The sequence below is a fragment of the Dromiciops gliroides genome, chromosome 4, assembly GCF_019393635.1.
Source record: "Dromiciops gliroides isolate mDroGli1 chromosome 4, mDroGli1.pri, whole genome shotgun sequence".
NCBI classification, from domain to species: Eukaryota; Metazoa; Chordata; class Mammalia; order Microbiotheria; family Microbiotheriidae; genus Dromiciops; species Dromiciops gliroides.
This window is the reverse complement of record NC_057864.1, coordinates 238,276,011-238,298,411: the sequence shown is the minus strand read 5'-3', so window position 1 is coordinate 238,298,411 and position 22,401 is coordinate 238,276,011. Positions and strand designations below refer to the sequence as shown.

Sequence of the window (22,401 nt, the reverse complement as noted above, 5' to 3'; positions counted from 1 at the left end):
TCTTGGGGGACCCAGGCATCAGTTTCTCAGTGTTCCCCCCCCCAACCTTTGGTGTAGGAACAGGGCTTGGATTTGAGAGACACTGAGGAAGTAGAACTTAGTAAAACTTGACAACTCTGAATATGGAGGATGAGTGTGAAAAGCTGAGGATGACTTCTAGGTTTCAACTGGGTAATGTTAATGCTGGTTTGACAGAACAAAGGAAGTCATAAGGAGTGGCTTTGAGGAAAAGATAAGTTCTGTTTAGGACATGTCATAAGAAATACTATAAGAAATCAGTGGAGATGTCAAACACCTGGCTGGAGATTCAGGGACTAGAGTTGGAGAGAAAGATGAATGGCTGGAGATGGTGATTGTGAATCATCTGTATAGAAATGATAGTTTAATAGAGAGCCCAAGTTAGAGTCCTGGGATAGACAAAGTACTTACCAAGCATTATGTGCCAGGCACTGTGCTATCTTTTAAGGATACAATTACAAACTTGGCAATTCTGCCCTTAAAGGACAGGTTCTAATGAAGGAAAGAAAATACATTAAAGTTGGAATGCAAGGTGCAGGGGATGAAGAGCAAGATAGCTGGCAAAGAGGTGAAATCCAGGCAGTAAGTGGAGCTGGGAGTGATACCCTCACTTCTTGTTCTGTTGTGACTGAACTCTTCTTGACTCCATTTGGAGTTTCCTTGGCAAAGATACTGGAATGGTTTGCCATTTTCTTCTCCTGTTTATTTTACAGATGAGGAAACGGAGGCGAAAAGGGTAAAGTGACTTCCCTAGGATCCCACTAGTGTTTGAATCTTGATCTGAACTCATATCTTCCTGGTTTCAGGCCCCAGCTCTATCCACTGTGCCACCTAGCTACCCAAATACACCCACATAGTAGGGCAAAATATGGATCAGCCTCCATAGGGGATCTAGGGTTCAACAGGTACTAAAAGTCACAAGGAAGCAGTGTCACTGAAACTTAGGGAAGTGAATATTCAAAAGAAGGAGGTGGCCAATAGGGTCAAATGCTGCATCAAGGTCTAGAAGACTGAGGACTGAAAAAGAGACTATTGAATTTAGCAATCAAGAGATTTTTGGTAACTGGAAAGAACAGTCTTGGTCAAATGGTGAGGCTGTAAACCAGATTACAAAGTGAGAAATTAACAAATGGAAACAGGGTGTAGCCAGTTTGTTTTTTTTCTGAGTTTGGCTATCAAAGGAAGGAGATAGAGAGGGTACAGCTTGAGGGGATAGTTTTTTAAGAATGATGGAGGGCAGCTAGGTGGTGCAGTAGATAGAGCACCGGCCCTGGATTCAGGAGGACGAGGGTTCAAACTCAGCCTCAGACACTTGACACTTACTAGCTGTGTGACCCTGGGCAAGTCACTTAACCCAAATTGCCTCAACCCCCCCCAAAAAAAAAAGATGGAGAAAATGGTCAAAGTATATGAACAGGCAGTTTTCATATGAAGAAATCAAAGCTATCTCTTTATATGAAAAAAACATTCTATATCACTATTTTTTTCCCTTTTTTTTTTTTTAGTGAGGCAATTGGAGTTAAGTGACTTGCCCAGGGTCACACAGCTAGTAAGTGTTAAGTGTCTGAGGCCGAATTTGAACTCAGGTACTCTTGACTCCAGGGCCGGTGCTCTATTCACTTCGCCATCTAGCTGCCCCTCTATATCACTATTGATTAGAGAAATGCAAATTAAAACAACTCTGAGGTACCACCTCACACCTATCAGATTGGCTAAAAAAGGGAAAACGATAAATGTTGGAGATGTGAGAAAATTGGGACACTGATGTATTTGTTGGTGGGGCTGTGAACTGATTCAACCACTCTGGAGAGCAATTTGGAACTATATCCAATGGACAATCAAACTGCATACCCTTTCACCCAGCAATACCACTACTAGGTCTATATCCCAAAGAGATCATTAAAAAAGGGTAAAGGACCTACATGTACAAAAATATTTATAGCACCTCTTTTTGTGGTGGCAAAGAATTGGAAATTGAGGGGATGCCCATCAATTGGGGAATGGCTGAATAAGTTGTGGTATATGAATGTAATGGAATTCTATTTTGCAATAAGAACTGATGAACAGGCAGATTTCAGACTTACATCAACTGATGCTGAGTGAAGTGAGCAGAACCAGGAGAATACCGTACATAGTAATGTTGTGCAATGATCAACTATGATTGGCTTAGATATTCTCAGCAATACAATGACCCAAGAAAATTCCAAGACTCATGATGGAAAATACTATCTATACCCAGAGAAAGAACTGAGCATCTATTTTTTTTGGGGGGGGGGGGAAGGCAGGGCAATGAGAGTTAAGTGACTTGCCCAGGGTCACACAGCTGGTTAAGTATCAAGTATCTGAGACTGGATTTGAACTCAGATCCTCCTGAATCCAAGGTCAGTGCTTTATCCACTGCGCCACCTAGCTGCCCCTGAACTGATAGAGTCTGAATGCAGATCAAAGCATACATCCTATTTTCCCTTTTTTTTTTCTTCCTTGGTTTTTTCCTTTTGTTGTTTTTTCTTTCACATCATGACTAATATGGAAATGTTTTACATGATTGCATATGGATAACCTATATCAGATTGCCATCCTGGGGAGGGGGGAGAGGAAGGAGGGAGAAAAATTTGGAACTCAAATCTTTCAAAAAATTGATGTTGAAACTTGTCTTTACATGTAATTGGAAAAAAAATATATTTTTTTAAAAAGAAGAAAAAGAAAAAGAATGAGGGAGACCTGGGGTTATTTGTAGGTTGCTAGCAAGATAAGAACCAGTAGATGAGGTTAAATATAGAGATAGAGTATTTGGTTTTGGCAAGAAGGACCACTTCACCTTCTGAGACTACTGCAAAGGACAAGATTGATACCATGCCTATATGAAGTATGGATTTAGGGAAAGGGAGTTTGACCTTCCCCAAATCCATGGCTGACTGACTGCCTCGGCACAAGGTAACTAGGGAAAATCTGCAACAATTTTCTCTTATAAAGGACTTAAATCCAAGATATAAGGAATGAAAGTTTTAAAAGCAATTCCCCATCAGATTAATAAAAAATATGAACAGGCAGTTTTCAGAGGAAGAAATCTCTTGAACTTTCAACAACTGCATGTTAATAATACTTTAAAATCACTAACAGACTTGTATTCTTATAGATTTGACAAAGTTATATATTTTAGATATAGAGCTAAATGAGCAGAACCAAGAAAACATACTCAGTAACAGCAATACTAAGAACTTTGAGCAAATGTTATTTTGAATACTAAAAATTCCCAATTTAACTACAAAGGACATATTAAGAAAGGTGGTGGGGCAGCTAGGTGGCGCAGTGGATAAAGCACCGGCCCTGGAGTCAGGAGTACCTGAGTTCAAATCTGGCCTCAGACACTTAACACTAGCTGTGTGACCCTGGGCAAGTCACTTAACCCCAATTGCCTCACTAAAAAAAAAAAAAAGAAAAAAAAAGAAAGGTGGTATTTGCATTCAGAGAAATAGATGTATAGAATGTTTTTACACTCACACTCCTCTATTTGTATCTATAGGTTGGATCTCTATAGGATGGATCAGAAGGTATGCATAGTTCTATATCCCTTTTGCCATAGTTCCAAATTTATGCTCATAAAGTTAACTGACCATACCATTTGACCCAGCACTATCACTACTTGGCCTATACTCCAAGTAAATCAAAGAGGAAAAAGGTTTATATTTATTTAAAATATTTATAGCAGCTCTTTTCATGGTAGCCAAAAATTGAGATCTAAAGGGCTTAGCCTCACTTTAGGGAAGTTAAAGCAAGTTTTTGGTATATGAGAGAATATTATTGTGCCATATGATAAAATATACAAATTTTGGAGGAAAGAAGACTTATGAGATGATGCATACCAAAGTGAGCAGAACTAGAACAATTTATACAATGATAACATTGAAAGATTTTAGAACTCCAGTCAACATAATGATAAAGCAGGAGTCCAAAAACTGAAAATGAAACACCCATTTGCCTCCTGACATAGAGGGTTGAACTTAAAAATGAAGACAGACAGACATTTTCAGACATGGTTAAGGTGGGAATTTTTTTGATGGACTACGTAAGTATTGAAGAATTTGGTTTTTGATTTGCTTTTTAAAAATTTGCTCAGTGGGGAAGGGAAAATAGTGGGAAAAATAAAATGTTTAAATGATTGTTACTTTGAGTAGCTAGGTGGCACAGTGGATAGAGCCCTGGAGTCAAGAGAACCTGAGGTTCAAATCCAGCCTCAGACACTTGACAGTTTATTTTTTTAAAAGTAATAAACATTTTTATCCTTCCCTCCCTCCCCTTCCTGATCCTTGATATGGGTTATACATGTCCAATTATGTAAAACATTACCATTGTGAGAAAATAATTATTAATAATGGCTTTCTGGGGCAGCTAGGTGGCACCGGCCTTGGATTCAGGAGGACCTGAGTTCAAATCCGACCTCAGACACTTGACACTTACTAGCTGTGTGACCCTGGGCAAGTCACTTAACCCTCATTGCCCCACCAAAAAAAAAAAAATGGCTTTCTAGGAGAAACCCAGACATTAGTTTTAGCTGCTCTCTTCCCCCTCACCCCAGAAACTTGCCTAAGATGAATCTACATGAACACAAGGAATGCAGATTGATTCTTTTGTTTAGCTAAGGGAAAAAGCATCTCAACTTTGGAATTTGCCCTAAGACCATCCCTCAATTCATGTCAATCAATGGAGCTAAATGATGCTATAACCAATTAGCTTAGATCAATGTATGATGACCTGCCTCTATCTAAGGGAGATAAAACACTAGGACACACTAGAGTCAGCCTCTCTTTTGCTCCCCACATACTCTCTCCTCCCGCCGCCCCCCCCCCCCCCAACTCCCAACCCCTGCTCGACCTCTTGGTTTAGAGGGCTGTTTCTTAGTTAGGTCTGTAAGCCTGTGGCTAGAGGGAAAGTCAGGGAGACACATGGTGAATACTTTTCTAACATGTGATATCAATTAAGAATGCTTACTGCCCAAACTGGTGCAATAGCCATTAATATATAAGTAGCAATAATTTTTAAAAGTTTAGCCCCAGGGGGCGGCTAGGTGGTACAGTGAATAAAGCACTGGCCCTGGATTCAAGAGTACCTGAGTTCAAATCTGGCCTCAGACACATAACGCTTACCAGCTGTATGACCCTGGGCAAGTCACTTAACCCCCACTGCCCCACAAAAAACAAAACAAAAAAAAAGTTTAGCCCCAATAATTTAAACAACACCATATTAAGTCATTTAATACAAGAAAACTTGAATAAAAGAAAAAAACTAAAATGAAAAATAGCATGCTTTAATCTGTTCCATCAATATCAGTTCTTTCTTTGGAGGTGGATAGTATGTTTCATCAACAGTCCTTTGAGATTGTCTTGGATCATTGTATTGTTAGGTATAGTTGTCACTTGACACTTTCTATCTGTGTGATCCCCAGCAAGTAACTTAACCCTGATTGCCTCTCAAAAAAAAAAAAAGGGGGGGGGCAGCTAGGTGGCGCAGTGGATAGAGCACCGGCCCTGGAGTCAGGAGTACCTGAGTTCAAATCTGGCCTCAGACACTTAACACTTACTAGCTGTGTGACCCTGGGCAAGTCACTTAACCCCAATTGCCTCACTAAAGGAAAAAAAAAAGGTTACTTCAAAGATAAAAAAAAGTCACAAAAAAGGAAAGGGAACTTTAGACAAATAGTTTCAATTTTATCAGTTAATAATATGAAAATTGTACCATCTTCTGCTTACAAGAAGGGGTGATATCGGCTTGAAAAGAGGTTTGGAATAACTGCTGTAGGAATTTGATAGTTGTTCAGGGAAAAGAAAAAGGACTGGTATACACCAGTGATGACCCAAGTGATACCATTTGGAACAAATATAAGGAGGAGATAATATGCTAAAATTTAACCCAGGGAGTAGCCCATTCACCAGTATTGTGAAGGTTTCCATTAATTCAACTATCAATAAGCACCTCTATAATACATAATGCTGGGGGCAGCTAGGTGGCGAAGTGGATAGAGTACCTGGAGTCAGGAGTACCTGAGTTCAAATCCAACCTCAGACACTTAACACTTACTAGCTGTGTGACCCTAGGCAAGTCACTTAACCCCAACTGCCTCACAAAATAAATAAATATCATAATACACAATGCCTTGCTAGGCAAGTCAGTCTTGTCAAGGCCATAAAATCATATATAAAGAGCTGAAAGGGACCTGAGAAGCCATAGTTAAACCTTCTCATTTTACAGATGAGGAGACTGAGTCCCATGAAGGGTGAGTGGTTTGCCCAAAGTCACAGAGTTGGGTAGTGGGATCTGAACCCTAATCCTCTCTGCACTGTACAATGTTACCTGGAGATAGTGGTATGATGGTAAGAGCACCAACTCTAGTATTAGAGAACCTCCATTCTTTCTCTAACCTTGGGCAAGTCACAACCTTCCTGGGCTTCAGTTTCCTCATGTGTTAAAATGAGCAGGGTTGAAGCTGGTTGGCCTCTGAGGTCCCTTTTGGCTCTTGATCTAAATGAGTGAAGTACTATTGACCCGAAGCTAAGTAGGTAAAGGAAAGACAAAACAGTAGTGATGGCCTGAAAAATATTCTTACTCTTTTTCTTTTTTGGACTGCTTGTTTCCCCAGAAAGTGTAATTTTGATACCTTCAATCCCATCTTGAAAGAAACAGACAACTCCAAGATTCAAACTTTATTCCCGATGTGGGACAGATTCTTTTTATTCCCCAATTTGAGATATATGTCTATCCTGGGGAGACAGTCCAATTACCTTCCACTCACTTTTCACCGTTACAACAAGGAGAAAGGAACAAGTAGTTTAGGAAGAGGACAAGATGAATGCTTTGTGCAACACCCCTCCTCCCCCCAATCCATCCTTCCTGTCACTACAGGGGATAACACCTCCCCTGCACTATCACTTTTAGCAACTATTCTGTTATTCCCCTTGCCCCGCCAAAAAAACCCTCACTTTGAAAAAAGGATCCTGAGCTGAGGTGGGAGGTGGGGAGTAAATGTCACACAGGTAGTGGTGACAGTCACTACTGTTTCTGCTGCATAGCCTCCTTCCGAGCTGCATCCTGTAGGAGCTGGGTATCAACTTCATCTGCTGGCAGCTGTACATATCTGACCACAGAGCCACGGATAAAACAGTTCTTCACAGAGAGCTACATGGAAAGACAGAGAGGGCCACTTTTCACTGAGGAGCCTCTTTCCCACACCCTGCTGCAGCTCCTCCACTCATTCCCCTTCTCCAACTCACCATGTGAGGGTATTTCTCAGGGTCTGTAACACTGATATCTGTTAATTTGATGTTGAGATACTGGAGAAGGGAGGAGAGAGACACACCATTAACACTGAAATCAGGACCCAAGTACCTAGTTTCACCTCCAAGCTCCTCCCTTCCATCCCTTGTGTTCACATTTCCATCAAGGAACCTGATATAAGGCCACTTCTTTCTCACCTGGTCCACTGAGTGCAGGGTCCCACAGATGCTGTGAAGGGAGAGGGAGGATTGCATTAGTTAGAACCAAATTTGGCAAAAGCAGGATCCTTCCTACTGCTACCACCTTCCATCCCTGAATTCATGTCTGAATTAATACAGCCACCAAATGGGTATGTGCCAGACTGTTTTCTTTCTTGACTCATAAATCAAGAAGTTATAGATGTTGTTTAATTTTAAGGAAGCATTCCACAAAATCTCTCATGCTATTTTTGTGCAAAAGACAGAATAGACATTAATGATTCTATGTCAGCTTGGAAGAAGCTCTATAGCAATCTGTCTGGTCATTTTATCCAGTATCTTGGAAAAAGGCATAGATGGTATGCTTATTACATTTAAAAGTGTCATGAAGCTGGGAGGAATAGTTAGCAGACAAAGCAAAGGATTATATATTCATAGGAAAATATCCTTAGGAGAATTTGAGGAAAATATCTTTACAAGGCAGATCTTTCCACCAAATCTACTAAAATGAAATTTAATAGGGACGTCAAATTTTATACTTGACTTTAACAAATCAACTTTACAAGCAGGAGATAGAGGACATGTAGCTAGATTTTTTTAAAAAGGTATGAGAAGCTTTGTGGACCAAAAGCTCAGATTGAAAGCCATGGTGCCAGGATAGGGAAACAGCACTGCTGTCTCCATGCCTCATCAGACCACACATATGGAAAAGAGCACTGAATTGTGAGGAACCATTTTAGGAAGGTCATTCATTAATGAGCTAGAGGGTATTCAGAGGAGAGGATCCAGATAATCAAGGAACTCACAGTTTTGTGCCATGGGAGGATCAGCTAAGGAAATAGGATATTTAAAAACCTAGAGAAGATTTACAGGAGGGGATATAACAGCTCACTGAGCTTTTAAGGGCTAGTCTGGAAATTAACCTTGTTCTAATTGGCGCTAGGATAGAACTGGGAGAAATGGGTGGAAGTTGAAAAGAGACAAAGTGACATTTGATGCAAGGAAAAACTTATGTCAGAAGTACCCAAAAGCAGACCCAGGAAGAAGTGAGACTCCTTCACAGGAATAATGCACCTGCAAGTGCATTATGACACACTTGATTACTGTTCAGGTAGCTAGCCTGGGGTCCCTTTCATATTTTGGATCCTGTGGTTTTCCATCCTCTCTCCTCCCTCTTCCAATCCATTAATACTACATCGCCATGATCAAAAGTCTTTTTTTAATGGTCCTTAATAGGAGGAAAACCTTTTAAAATGTGTCTTGTTATAAGTATATCAAGCCTTCTTTTGACACCTATAGAATAGCAAAGGAAGGAACTCATGAGGAAGACCACTGATAGGCCTCTTTCACCCCTAATCATGCCTTATGATTTCTGTATTAAAGTAAAACTGTCCCTGAGAATAGCTCCACTTTAAGCCCTTGAGAGCTTGGATTTTTTGTAAAATGCTTAATGAGGCTGTTACATAGAAATGACACACAAGACCTATGTAGGATACTAGAAGATAAGAAAGGGGAGGGGGGGAGGAGATAAAACAAGGTAAATTTTACTTCCTTCACAATTTTGCCCAGGACTCACTCTGTCCCTTCACATAGGCCTTACTCTACAACCCTGGCTTCCATGCTACTAAAAATTTGTGCTTGATAGCAAAAATGTCAAAGCAATGAATTCTCATCCATATGATCAATCTATTAGCAAACATTTATATTAAATGATTACTATTTTCCAGGTATTGTGCTAAGTGCTAAGGATACAAAGAATGGAAAAACAGTCCCTTTTCTTAAGGAGCTTACATTCTAATGAGGGAGACAACATGTAAATACATAGGTAATACAAAGCATATGGAAGGCAATCTTAGAGGGGAAGGCTCTGGCAACTAGAATCAGGAAAGGTCTCCTCCAAAGATGACATCTGTGCGAACTCTTAAAGGAAGCCAGAATTGGAGGGGAGGAGAACATTCCAGGAATGTTGGACTACCAATGCAAAGGCATCTAGAGAGGAGATCCTAGAGTGAAGAACCAGGAGGCCAGAATGGCTAGATTACAGAGGTCTTGGAAAGGGGTAATATATAAGAAGACCAGAGGGGTAGGAAGGGGCAAGGTTGTAGAAGGCTTTAAATGCCAAATTAAGAACTTTATACATGATCTTGGAGGTAACAGAAACCCAGTGGAGTTATGGGAAGAAGGGGTGGGGGGGGTGTGAGGAGCAGAATTATATGATTAGACCTGGACTTCAGGAATAATTTTTGGTAGCTGTATCAATTGGAGTGGAGTGAGACTTGAGAAAAAGCCAGCAAGCAGACCAGAATGGCTAAACTGTAAAATTCACAGTGTGGAAGAAGGCTGAAGAGGTAGGAAGGGGCCAGGTGGTAAAGAATTAGGATCCTGGAGTTAACAAGAAGCCTCTGGAGTTTGAGCAAGAAGGGGGTATGACATAGTGAAAGCTGTACTTTAAGAAAATCACTTTTGCTAGCTGTGTTAGAGAAGAGACTGGAGTGGGAAGAGACCCAAGACATAGAGATTAATTATAAAGCTACTGAAATTCTTCAGGCAAAAGGTGAGGAGGGCCTGATCAAGTTCAAATTCTTTGCCAGTAAGACCTGACTGGTTATCTTCTGAAAACACTGTGTTTACTAGCCATGGTGTTTCACCTGGAATCCCTTCTCCTATCTCAATGGTAATATCTCCATGCTTATTCAAATTCTACTCATTTCTCAAGGTCCATATTCCCAGGCTACTGGGCATTGATCTCTATTGACCTCCCTCTCTTCCCTGAATTCCTTCAAAACATACTTTGTATACCATATCATTTAGTACCTGGTAATATACTGTCTGGTACTGTTCTTGAATTTCTCCCTTCTGCAAGATTGATATTCCATTTAGATTATAAAGGTTAAAAGTAGGGATTACATCATATACTCTTGTATCCTGCACCCAGTGCCCACTGCAAGGCATAATTATACAACATTAATTAAGAAGCCTCTTTTCTCAAAAGAACTGTGGAAATCCAGCAAAGTTGCCTTCTTAGGTTCTGCATGAAGACTCATTTGCTCCTGTGTACATTACCTCAAGTCATTCTTGAGTTCCACGACCACATCCTTTCCCACAAGTGACTTGAAGAAGGAGTAGAAGAGCTGAGGGAAAGGAAGAGGAAAAAAGATCATGAAGGGGGACAGAGGCAGACCAACTACCCATATTCCATTCCCTTATTGGTGAATTCTTTCCAGAACCTCCCTTTGAGGGAAGAGCCCAGATCAGCCATTCCTCATTTTCTGGACTTCATCACAACAGCTGTTTGTCCTTCCCCATCCCCACCCCACCCCCTTTTATTTGTAGTGTTCCATTACTAGAATGTTAGTTCCTTGAGGACAGGGATTGTCTTTTTGCTTAATTTGTATCCCTGATTAGCAAAGTGCCTGGTGCATAAGAAGTACTTAACACATGCTTGTTGAATGTCTGTCTAGTTTAGCTGGAATCCAGCCCAATTGTGAAGTGATGTGGAAAGAACCCTGGACATAATCTCAGCTGTATCCGTCACAATTTTGGTCAAATCAACCCCAATTACCACACCTGTGAAAAAATCTCTAAGATACTTCCCAGCTGTAGAATTCTGTGTTCTGTGGTTCTAACAGGTTCTTTGTCTCTACCCCCCCACACACACACACACTAGGAGTATTTACCCTTTCATGGAGAATCACGGACCACCATCATTTAAAAAAGCAACAATGGGCAGGAATCTTCTCAATTACCTATTATACTGACTGTCCCCAAGAGTCTTATTGCTGTTTTGAATTAAAACTTTTGGACATCCTGTACTATTTCCTGTGGGGAAGAGGGGTATCCAAAGCGCTGGGATGAGTTATGTGGCCCGTGTTGGATAGAGCACCCTAAGTGGAGTCAGGAAAGCCAATGTTCAAATGTTACCTAATTGTGCGACCATTCCGTCACTTATGAGTGCCATGAGTCTGTGCTTCATTTTCCTCATCTGGATAATGATGGCACCCACCAAATAAGTTAGCATATGAAGAGCGCTATACACGTTAGCTATTTTTTCCATATCAACAGTCCATCATGTAATAAAGCACCAGATCAAGGATTTGAAGATGAAAGGGAGCTTGGTGTGTGTGTTGGGGGGGTGGGGAGGTTTAACCCTTTAATTAAGAAATGAAAAAAACAACTGAGGCCCAGAGCTGGGGGAAGGCGAAGTCCCGAGGTTCGCCAGAGCGGGTGGCAGGGGCTGAGATTCGAACCCCAGGCTCCCCGCACCGCCCGACCTCGCGCCCTTGCCAGTTTTCCCGAGGGGGGAGCAGGCGCTGGTCGGGAGGTCACTCCCTCCAGCGCGCCCATTAACCGACTCAACGGTCTCCCCGGGGAGCGGTACCCCCGTCTATAACGTCACGACCCCTACCATGGTCCTCGCGCCGCGGCTCGGGTCCGGAAGAGGAGGAGGGGCGGCTTAGATGGGGTTGCGGGGAGCTGTGGGCCGCGTGAACCGGTCGCCGACAGCAGTCCGAGCCTAGGACTCACGGGCGCGGAGCGAGGGCGAGTGCGCACGCGTGGCCGAGAGCGGAAAGCGGGAGAATGGGCGAGAAGCAGCGAGTGCGTTAGGAAGAAGCACCGGACTGAACTCCCAGCTCCTCAGCCAGAGAAGGGGGAAGGCCCGGAACCTGAGGATTGAGATCTTGGGGCTGGGCGGAGCTTATATTCTCTTACCCAGGTCCGGAGTCTCCTTGCGCAGGCGTTGTTCTGAGCAAAGGGGCTGGGCGCTCTGAGGTCAATGAAACAAATAATTGTCCTGTGTTTTGCAGGTAGAAAGATAAGAAAAGAAATGACAACATACCAGGTTGGTGTGGGAAGAAAAGTATTTGCTAAGAACATTCACTCAACATTTATGTGCCTAATGTATGTAAGGCGCGGTGAATCCAAAGATAGATGGCTCATTTCATCTTCACTAGAGCTCCGAGTGTGCCCTGCAAGTGTTAACCACACTTTATAGATGAGGAAACAGACCAGAGTTTTTGTCTTGTAGAAGCTCAGCCTGCTAGTGATGGCGGAGCTAGGATTCCAAAACACATTCTGGCATCTTTCCGCCACAACTGGGTGACCTATCTATGATAGTTCACGTTTAAAAAAAATAATAACCTCCAAGGTTCTGTCTTGAAGCTGCTTCTCACTCCATACTATTTACCTTAGTGATTCTCATCAGCTCCTGTGGATTCAATTATCATTTCTATGCTGATGATGGCTAGATTTACTTATCCAGCCCTAACCTCTCTCCTGACCTCCAGTTTCTCATCTCCACTATCTATTGGATACCTCATATTAAATGTCCAATTTATTTATTTTATTTTATTTTTTTAGTGAGGCAATTGGGGTTAAGTGACTTGCCCAGGGTCACACAGCTAGTAAGTGTTAAGTGTCTGAGGCCGGATTTGAACTCAGGTACTCCTGACTCCAGGGCCGGTGCTCTATCCACTGAGCCACCTAGCTGCCCCAAAATGTTTACTTTTTTGTGGTTAATAGTTCAGATTTTTAATATATATATATATATTTCTCTCTTTTTTTGTGGGGCAATGAAGGTTCACATTTAAAAAAAATAATAACCTCCAAGGTTCTGTCTTGGAGCTGCTTCTCACTCCATACTATTTACCTTAGTGATTCTCTAGCCCTAACCTCTCTCCTGACCTCCAGTTTCTCATCTCCACTATCTATTGGATACCTCATATTAAATGTCCAATTTATTTATTTTATTTTTTTTTAGTGAGGCAATTGGGGTTAAGTGACTTGCCCAGGGTCACACAGCTAGTAAGTGTTAAGTGTCTGAGGTCAAATTTGAACTCAGGTCCTCCTGAATCCAGGGTCAGTGCTTTATCCACTGTGCCACCTAGCTGCCCCCAGATTTCATATATATATATATATATATATATATATATATATATTTCTAAAAGTTTCCAAAGCCCTTTCTCCTGAAGGCTCTCAATCTCTCCCTTATCTATCAGCTATGGTGAATAGCACATTGAGGTTCAGAAAAAGCACATGGAATTGATTTACTTACTCCCCTCTTCCTAATTTTGTTTTACTGGTGAGGGCACCATCATCTTCACAGTTAGCCAGACTCACAACCTAGGTATCATCCTTAATTCCTCATTCTATCATTCTCCAATTTGCTGACAAGTCCTGTTGATTTTATCTTTATGACATCTCTCATACATGTCCCCTTCTCTTCTTTTCCCTTACCATGATTCTAGGCCAGATCCTTTTTACCTCATACCTGAATTATTAATAATAGCCTCTTGGTTGGTATCCCTGCCTTGTCTTTCCCACTTCAGTATGCCCTCCATTCATTTGTCAAATTGATCTTTCTAAATAACAGGTCTGACCATGTTATGTCCCCACCCCACACCCATTCAAGAAATGTCAGTGGGTCCCTATCACCTCCAGGATCAAATATACAATCCTCTATTTGACTCTCAAAGTCTCTCATTACCTGAACCTCATCTCCTATTTTTCCAGTCTTCTTACACCTTACTTAGCTCCCCTTAACCTTCAATCTAGTGACACAGGCCTCTGTGCTCTTCCTTGAACAAGATAATCCCTACTCCTAGTATGCCTGGAATGCTCTCCTTCCTCATATTCTCTGGCTTCCTTCAAGTCCCAGCTAAAATCCCACCTTCTACAAGAAGTCTTGGCTCCCTTAATGCTAGTGCCCTTCCGCTGAGATTCTATTAAATTTATTCTGTACAAAATTATTTGCATGTTGTCTTCCCCATTAAACTATGAGCAGTGTCTGGGTTTCTGTTTTTGCTATGTCTTTCTTTGTATCCCCAATATTTAGCACACTGTGCTGGGCCCATATTGGGAGCTTAATAAATGCAGGTGGTGTCATTCCAATTGTTACAACATGGAGCAAAAGAAGGGGGACAACTCCTCCAATGTTACTGAGTCTTTTAGGAAGAAAAGGAGCCAGAAATACAAAACTGAAGAAGGAGCATATTCCAATTATTGAGTATTCTTCATTTGAAAGATTCGAGGTAGAATGTGGTATGTCAAGTTTGGGGAACAAGTTAGTAGTCCAATTTTGCTATAACAGAGTATTTGAAGGGGAATAATGTAAAATAAGTCTGGAAAGCTAGAATAGAGTCAGCTTATGGGAAATCTTTTTTTTTTTTTAGGGGCAATGAAGGTTAAGTGACTTGCCCAGGGTCACACAGCTAGCAAGTGTCAAGTATCTAAGGCTGGATTTGAACTCAGGTCTTCCCTGAATCCAAGGCCAGTGCTTTATCCAAGGCACCACCTAGCCACCCTCTATGGGAAATCTTAAACAAAGTGGTTTGCATTTTATCCTCAAGGCAGTGGGGAGTCACTGATGGTTTCTGAGAAGGGGAGTGTCACAACCAGACTTGTGCTTATTTTTATTGTTAAATTATTTTAAGATATAAGGGACTGAAAACAAGGCAACTATTTAAGAGGCTGTTACAATAATATAGATGAGGGGTGATGAGCACCTGAACTAAGGTTGGTGTGGCTAAAGGAGAGTATGGAAGTATGAGAATGTGAGAGATCTAAAAACAGAATGGATGTGACTTGGTAACAATTGGATATGGGGAGTAAGGAAGAGTGAAGAATCTAGAATGACTGCAAGGTTTCCAACTTGGGTGGCTAGAAGTATTCAGTTCAACTGAAATAAGAAAGTTTAGAGGAGATGAGTTGGAGAATAGCTGGTGGGAAGGGATGAATTTTCTTTTTTAATACATTGAATATGAGAGATACTGGTGGCATATTTGGATATATACATTCCACAGGGAGTTGACAACAAGCAACTACTAGAGTTTTGGCAAAAGATTTGGGCTGCGGGGGGGGGGGGGGGGGGGGGGGCCGGCTAGGTGGTGCAGTGGATAAAGCAGAGGCCCTGGATTCAGGAGTACCTGAGTTCAAATCCGGCCTCAGACACTTGACACTTACTAGCTGAGTGACCCTGGGCAAGTCACTTAACCCCCATTGCCCTGCAAAAAAAAAAAAAAAAGATTTGGGCTGGGTTTACAGATTTGGGAATTAACAGTTTAGAAATAACAATTAAGTTCATAGAAGCAGATGAAATCTCCAATTTTCCATGTACTCATGCAGAGAGAAAAAAAGAAAAGGAGGCCCAGGACAGTCTTGGGAAACTGATTAAACAGCATAAAATGGTATTGATAATTCAGCAAAGGAGACAGAAGGAATGATCGGAGAGGAGAAACAGAAGAGTGCAATGTTGTGGCAACATTTAGAAGTAGGTGGTCAAGAGCAAGCATTAAAAACTGCAGAGAGGTCAAGGAGAATGAAGACAAAGAAAAAAAAAATTGGCTTTATTAGCCCTATGTCCTTGCCTAAGCATCTTCAGCAATCAGGCCCACAACATACATTTATAGCAATCTTTCTCATGATAAACAGATACCCCATCACTCAGAGCCCCAAAATATCACACATCATTTCCTTTAGGCACAAATTTATTGAGTAATAAACAACTCAACCTTCCTGGATGGAAAAGAAAATCCAGGGCTGGATTAAAAATAAACAGAAATTCAAATTCACCTAACTAGTCCAACAAGGGCCTTGCTATTCTAAGAGTACTATTCCACTGTCCAAAAATAGGATTGTGAGATGTGGAAATGGAAAAGTAATCCCCAAAATCCTTCCAGGATGGTCAAGGGCAATTGAAATACAGATGCAGTTAATTCAGAAGGCACAACTGGTGCTGGGGGAAGGGGGAAAGGGGGCAAGAGGCAAGAAGTGGGCTAGGGGCTCCTCCGGGCCCTCTATTCCCACATGGAGCAGGCTATTAATCCACTTCCTCTATAGTGGGGCCAGAGGCGGGACCTTTGGGAGGAACATACCCACAAGTGCCTGCCGTGGGTCCCCCACATCCCTGGTAGAGTCTGGTGATGATAGGGTTACACACCTGCTCTAATTCTTTCCTCTTATGCTCATATTCCTCCTTCTCAGCTAGTTGATTGGACTCCAGCCAAGAAAGGACCTCTTGGCATTTATCTAGCACTTTTTTCTTGTCATCTTCACTGATCTTTCCCTTCAAACCTTCCTCACTCACTGCATTCTTCATGTTGAAAGCATAGGATTCTAGAGCATTCTTGGCAGAGACTTTCTCCCGTTGGGCCTCATCCTCAGCTTTATACTTCTCTGCATCATGCACCATTCGTTCAATCTCTTCCTTGCTCAGGCGCCCTTTATCATTAGTGATGGTGATCTTGTTGGCTTTGCCTGTGCTCTTATCCATAGCTGTGACATTCAGAATTCCATTGGCATCAATGTCAAAGGTCACCTCAATCTGGGGGATACCACGAGGAGCAGGAGGGATGCCACTCAGGTCAAAACGACCCAGGAGGTTGTTGTCCTTGGTCATGGCCCTTTCTCCCTCATATACCTGGATCAGGACACCTGGCTGGTTGTCAGAATAGGTGGTGAAGATCTGGGTCTGCTTCGTGGGAATGGTGGAGTTGCGTTTGATCAATGTTGTCATCACACCTCCTGCTGTCTCAAGCCCCAAGGAAAGGGGTGCCACATCCAACAGCAACAGGTCCTGCACTTTCTCTGATTTGTCACCCATCAGAATGGCTGCCTGCACTGCTGCTCCATAGGCCACAGCCTCATCAGGGTTGATACTCTTGTTCAGGTCTCTGCCATTGAAGAAATCTTGTAGCAGTTTCTGTACCTTGGGGATTCGGGTAGAGCCACCCACAAGGACAATGTCATTAATTTTGGTTTTGTCCATCTTGGCATCTCGAAGAGCTTTCTCTACAGGCTCCAGAGTCCCCCTGAACAGATCTGAGCACAGCTCTTCAAACCTTGCCCTAGTGACAGAGGTATAAAAGTCAATGCCTTCAAATAAGGAGTCAATTTCAAGATTGGCTTGAGTGCTGGAAGACAGGGTTCTCTTAGCTCTCTCACAAGCTGTCCGAAGTCTTCTCACAGCACGCTTATTCTGACTTATATCTTTCTTATGCTTTCGCTTGAATTCCTCAACAAAGTGGTTCACCAGTCGGTTATCAAAGTCCTCCCCACCCAGATGGGTGTCTCCTGCAGTGGCTTTCACCTCAAATATCCCATCATCAATGGTGAGAATGGAGACATCAAAAGTGCCACCACCCAAGTCAAAGATCAGGACATGTCGTTCTCCCTGACTCCCTTTATCTAGGCCATAAGCAATGGCAGCTGCTGTAGGCTCATTGATAATTCTCAGTACATTGAGGCCAGCAATCACCCCAGCATCCTTGGTGGCCTGGCGTTGAGAGTCATTGAAATAGGCTGGGACAGTAATGACAGCGTTGGTTACTGGATGGCCCAAATAGGCCTCAGCAGTCTCCTTCATCTTGGTCAGCACCATAGAGGAGATCTCTTCAGGGTAGAAGGCCTTGTTCTCACCTTTGTAGGACACTTGAACTTTAGGCTTGCCCCCATCATTTATCACCTGGAAAGGCCAGTGCTTCATATCAGATTGCACCACTGCATCTCCAAATTTGCGGCCAATCAGTCGTTTGGCATCAAAGACTGTGTTCTGGGGATTCATGGCTACCTGGTTTTTGGCTGCATCCCCAATGAGTCTCTCTGTGTCTGTGAAGGCCACATAGCTGGGAGTGGTGCGGTTGCCCTGGTCATTGGCAATGATCTCTACCTTGCCATGCTGGAACACCCCCACGCAGGAGTAGGTGGTGCCCAGGTCGATGCCAATGGCGGTACCTTTGGCAGATGACATGACTCCTTACTACAAGTTTTGGGAAGGCTAAAGGCTGGGTCCCTGTCAGGGTGACTATTGGGCAGGGTTACAAACAGGTCCTCTCACTGTGGGGGTTGGGAGATGTTTTCCTTTCTCTGAGTAACACCTGGGGAGAGACCGGGCCTGTCTCCCTGCACCCTGTCCCACTAGTTTTTTTTCAGAACCAGCGTCTCCTTTGGCAAGTTGAGTTCACCTTTCCTTGGGGGGAAAGGGTAAAGGTGGGGTCACCTCAGGAAGGCCTCACTCCACCCCTCATGAACATCCGGCCCCTTTCCTCAGCTGTCACTCCACCCCTTCTCGTTTCAACCAATTATGGTCCTGAGATGCTCCCGAAGAGTCCTTCCCCCTGGCACCCTGCCTCCGCAACGTTCGCAACGGTCTGAACCGCAGGTCCCGCCTCTTTCAGGCAGGGCCAACCAATCACGATTCCCATAAGCCCCACCCTCCCGCCCATCTCTCCTTCCCTGCTCCGCCCAAGGCCCCGCCTCCCTCCCGGGGCGCTGGTTCAGGTCCTTCTCCGGAACATTCGGGCACTTTCTCTGTCTCAGTCAGCCGCCCTTCCCCCCCAACATTCGGGGTCCAATCAGAATCTCCAGCTGCTTTTCCCCCAACTTCCTCCCACATACACACACCTCCGTTCTAACTTCAGTCTAGAATTTCATGCACCTTTCAAACACTCTCCTAGCTTTCTGTCCTTCGCGTATGTATAACGTTGCGGTCATTAACGTAAACAAAGCCCCATCCGCTCCATATGCCAAGTGGCGCAGCAAACACAATCCTCTTTATCCAGTTTATTCTCATTTCTAAACAGGGGAGTGAGCCAGCGGTCCGTTTCCATGGTGACGAAGCGCAGTGGGCGGCACCAAAATCGGCAATCCGCACATACGTAAGCGTACTCTCGTCTATTCTCTCCCGCCCCCCAAGCTCGTACTTCCCAGGAATCCCCAGAAATATCCCGAAAGTTCTGAGGAGGGGCGGAACGCCTGCGATGATTGGTTCGAGTTGCTTTTCGGGAGGGACTGGAAGCCTAAAGGCCTCACCCATGGCGCGAAATCGCTGGAAAATTCCTGAGCGGGAGGGGAGAAAGGGAGGGGGACACCACCCCATGAGCACTGTGATTGGCTGAGACATGCGAAAAGGTGGGGCCTTAGGAAAATATTTAAATACTGAGCATTGCAGCTGCCACTGACAGCTTGCGAACTGGAGAAACTGCGCAACAGAAGCTGCTGATTTTTCACGGAAGATAAACTCCGAGACGACTGCGAGACAGCCAGAACTGTGAGTCTCCTGTAAGATCCCGAGTAAAGGCGTATTTTTCCAAGTCTTTTGCGCTCCCACAAGAGGAACAGTTCCGGAGAAAATTTCCAGGATGTCGTCTGCCAAAGGTACCGCCATTGGCATCGACCTGGGCACCACCTACTCCTGCGTGGGGGTGTTCCAGCATGGCAAGGTAGAGATCATTGCCAATGACCAGGGCAACCGCACCACTCCCAGCTATGTGGCCTTCACAGACACAGAGAGACTCATTGGGGATGCAGCCAAAAACCAGGTGGCTTTGAATCCCCAGAACACAGTCTTTGATGCCAAACGACTGATTGGCCGCAAATTTGGAGATGCAGTGGTGCAATCTGATATGAAGCACTGGCCTTTCCAGGTGATAAATGATGGGGGCAAGCCTAAAGTTCAAGTGTCCTACAAAGGTGAGAACAAGGCCTTCTACCCTGAAGAGATCTCCTCTATGGTGCTGACCAAGATGAAGGAGACTGCTGAGGCTTATTTGGGCTACTCAGTAACCAACGCTGTCATTACTGTCCCAGCCTATTTCAATGACTCTCAACGCCAGGCCACCAAGGATGCTGGGGTGATTGCTGGCCTCAATGTACTGAGAATTATCAATGAGCCTACAGCAGCTGCCATTGCTTATGGCCTGGACCGGTCTGGTAAGGGGGAGAGAAATGTCCTGATCTTTGACCTGGGTGGTGGCACTTTTGATGTCTCCATTCTCACCATTGATGATGGGATATTTGAGGTGAAAGCCACTGCAGGAGATACCCATCTGGGTGGGGAGGACTTTGATAACCGAATGGTGAACCACTTTGTTGAGGAATTCAAGCGAAAGCATAAGAAAGATATAAGTCAGAATAAGCGTGCTGTGAGAAGACTTCGGACAGCTTGTGAGAGAGCTAAGAGAACCCTGTCTTCCAGCACTCAAGCCAGCCTGGAAATTGATTCATTGTTTGAGGGTATTGACTTCTACACGTCCATTACCCGTGCTAGGTTTGAAGAGCTGTGCTCAGATCTGTTCAGGGGGACTCTGGAGCCTGTAGAGAAAGCCCTTCGAGATGCCAAGATGGACAAGGCTCAGATCCATGACATTGTCCTTGTGGGTGGCTCTACCCGAATCCCCAAGGTACAGAAACTGCTACAAGATTTCTTCAATGGCAGAGACCTGAACAAGAGTATCAACCCTGATGAGGCTGTGGCCTATGGAGCAGCAGTGCAGGCAGCCATTCTGATGGGTGACAAATCAGAGAAAGTGCAGGACCTGTTGCTGTTGGATGTGGCACCCCTTTCCCTGGGGCTTGAGACAGCAGGAGGTGTGATGACAGCATTGATCAAACGCAACTCCACCATCCCCACGAAGCAGACCCAGATCTTTACCACCTATTCTGACAACCAGCCAGGTGTCCTGATCCAGGTATATGAGGGAGAAAGGGCCATGACCAAGGACAACAACCTCCTGGGTCGTTTTGACCTGAGTGGCATCCCTCCTGCTCCTCGTGGTGTCCCCCAGATTGAGGTGACTTTTGACATTGATGCCAACGGGATTCTGAATGTCACAGCTGTGGATAAGAGCACAGGCAAAGCCAACAAGATCACCATCACTAATGATAAAGGGCGCCTGAGCAAGGAAGAAGTGGAAAGAATGGTACAAGATGCAGAGAAGTATAAAGCTGAGGATGAGGCCCAACGGGAGAAAGTCTCTGCCAAGAATGCTCTGGAATCTTATGCTTTCAACATGAAAAGTGCAGTGGAAGATGAAGGCCTGAAGGGCAAGATTAGTGAAGAAGACAAGAGAAAGGTGCTGGAGAAATGCCAGGAGGCTATTTCTTGGCTTGATGCTAACCAGCTGGCTGAGAAAGAAGAGTTTGAACATAAGAGGAAGGAGTTGGAGCAGGTGTGTAACCCTATCATTACCGGTCTTTACCAGGGAGCTGGGGGTCCCCCTGGAGGAAGTTGTGGGGCTCAGTCCCAGCATTCAAGCTCTGGAACAGGCCCCACTATTGAAGAGGTGGATTAATTGTACTCTTCCCACCACTGGACTATGTTACACTTCTGAGATTCTGGGGATTTGGGGAATCTTTGCTTCCACTATGATTTTCCTCTTTTAAACTTATCATGCCTATATAATCATTATGAAATATAATTATAGACCCATGTCCTTTTAAGAGCTGTTTTGTTTTTCTTATCCTTTTCCCAAACTCAGGAGTGAATCAACACTGCCTCCCTACTTGTGTTTTGCTGTGTAATACATTTGTGCATATCTCAAATATTTTCTATTTTTATTTTCAGTAGTTACTGGCTTAGGAAGTAGGAAAAATAAACTATCAAAGTGAATCACCAGTGTCTTTTTTTTTAAATCTACTTGGGTTTAATTAGTAATACATGTTGGGTTTGGGTTAAATGGCAATGGGATTATGTAAAACATAGCTTTTAGTAAGGTAAGCAATTTCTGAGGGAAGAGTATAATGAGTTTGGTGAGGGGAAGGTGTCTAGTTTGTGGGTGGGTCAGTGAAATGGATCTGGGTTTGGAAGAAGGGGAGGGTTAAGGGACCTTTGAATTCTGAGAGGGTAATGAGTCCTTTGCTGATAAAGGACTTTGGGTAGAAAGGGCAAGAGGATGTTAGGTCTGTTCACAGATTGACTACAGTGTACAGAGCCCTGGGATTGAAAGGTGGTTCCTTTCCTTTCTGCATTTTAGATTTTCCTTTATAGGAGAATTCAAAGATAGAATACGTGGGGTAGATTGTAATAATCTTTGGTCTGAGGGTTGAGGGTACAGGTGGTTGGTTGTAGATGGGAATAATCTTTGGACCAGAATGTCCTCAGATGGGACTCGAGGGAATAACCGAGGGGTTGAGGGTATAGGCA

General features: G+C 43.6%; 3 protein-coding genes across 3 annotated transcripts; 1 reads left to right on the top strand and 2 right to left on the bottom strand.

Moving 5' to 3' along the window:
* Positions 1-6,708: 6,708 nt before the first annotated feature.
* Positions 6,709-12,163, bottom strand: LSM2 (LSM2 homolog, U6 small nuclear RNA and mRNA degradation associated). Its single transcript, XM_044004264.1, has 5 exons — positions 11,890-12,163; positions 10,548-10,615; positions 7,485-7,515; positions 7,284-7,343; positions 6,709-7,188 (listed from the first exon to the last, which is right to left on the bottom strand). Exons 1-5 carry the CDS (start codon positions 11,890-11,892, stop codon positions 7,063-7,065), a joined length of 288 nt encoding a protein of 95 aa, XP_043860199.1. The 5' UTR covers positions 11,893-12,163; the 3' UTR covers positions 6,709-7,062.
* A 3,913-nt stretch (positions 12,164-16,076) lies between these two features.
* On the bottom strand, positions 16,077-18,243 carry LOC122753725 (heat shock 70 kDa protein 1-like). The gene has a single exon (XM_044001358.1). It carries the CDS (start codon positions 18,226-18,228, stop codon positions 16,300-16,302), a length of 1,929 nt encoding a protein of 642 aa, XP_043857293.1. The 5' UTR covers positions 18,229-18,243; the 3' UTR covers positions 16,077-16,299.
* Positions 18,244-19,402: 1,159 nt separating this feature from the next.
* On the top strand, positions 19,403-21,867 carry LOC122753724 (heat shock 70 kDa protein 1). Its single transcript, XM_044001357.1, has one exon. The coding sequence runs from the start codon at positions 19,619-19,621 to the stop codon at positions 21,548-21,550; it is 1,932 nt and encodes a 643-aa protein (XP_043857292.1). The 5' UTR covers positions 19,403-19,618; the 3' UTR covers positions 21,551-21,867.
* The last annotated feature ends 534 nt before the right edge of the window (positions 21,868-22,401 follow it).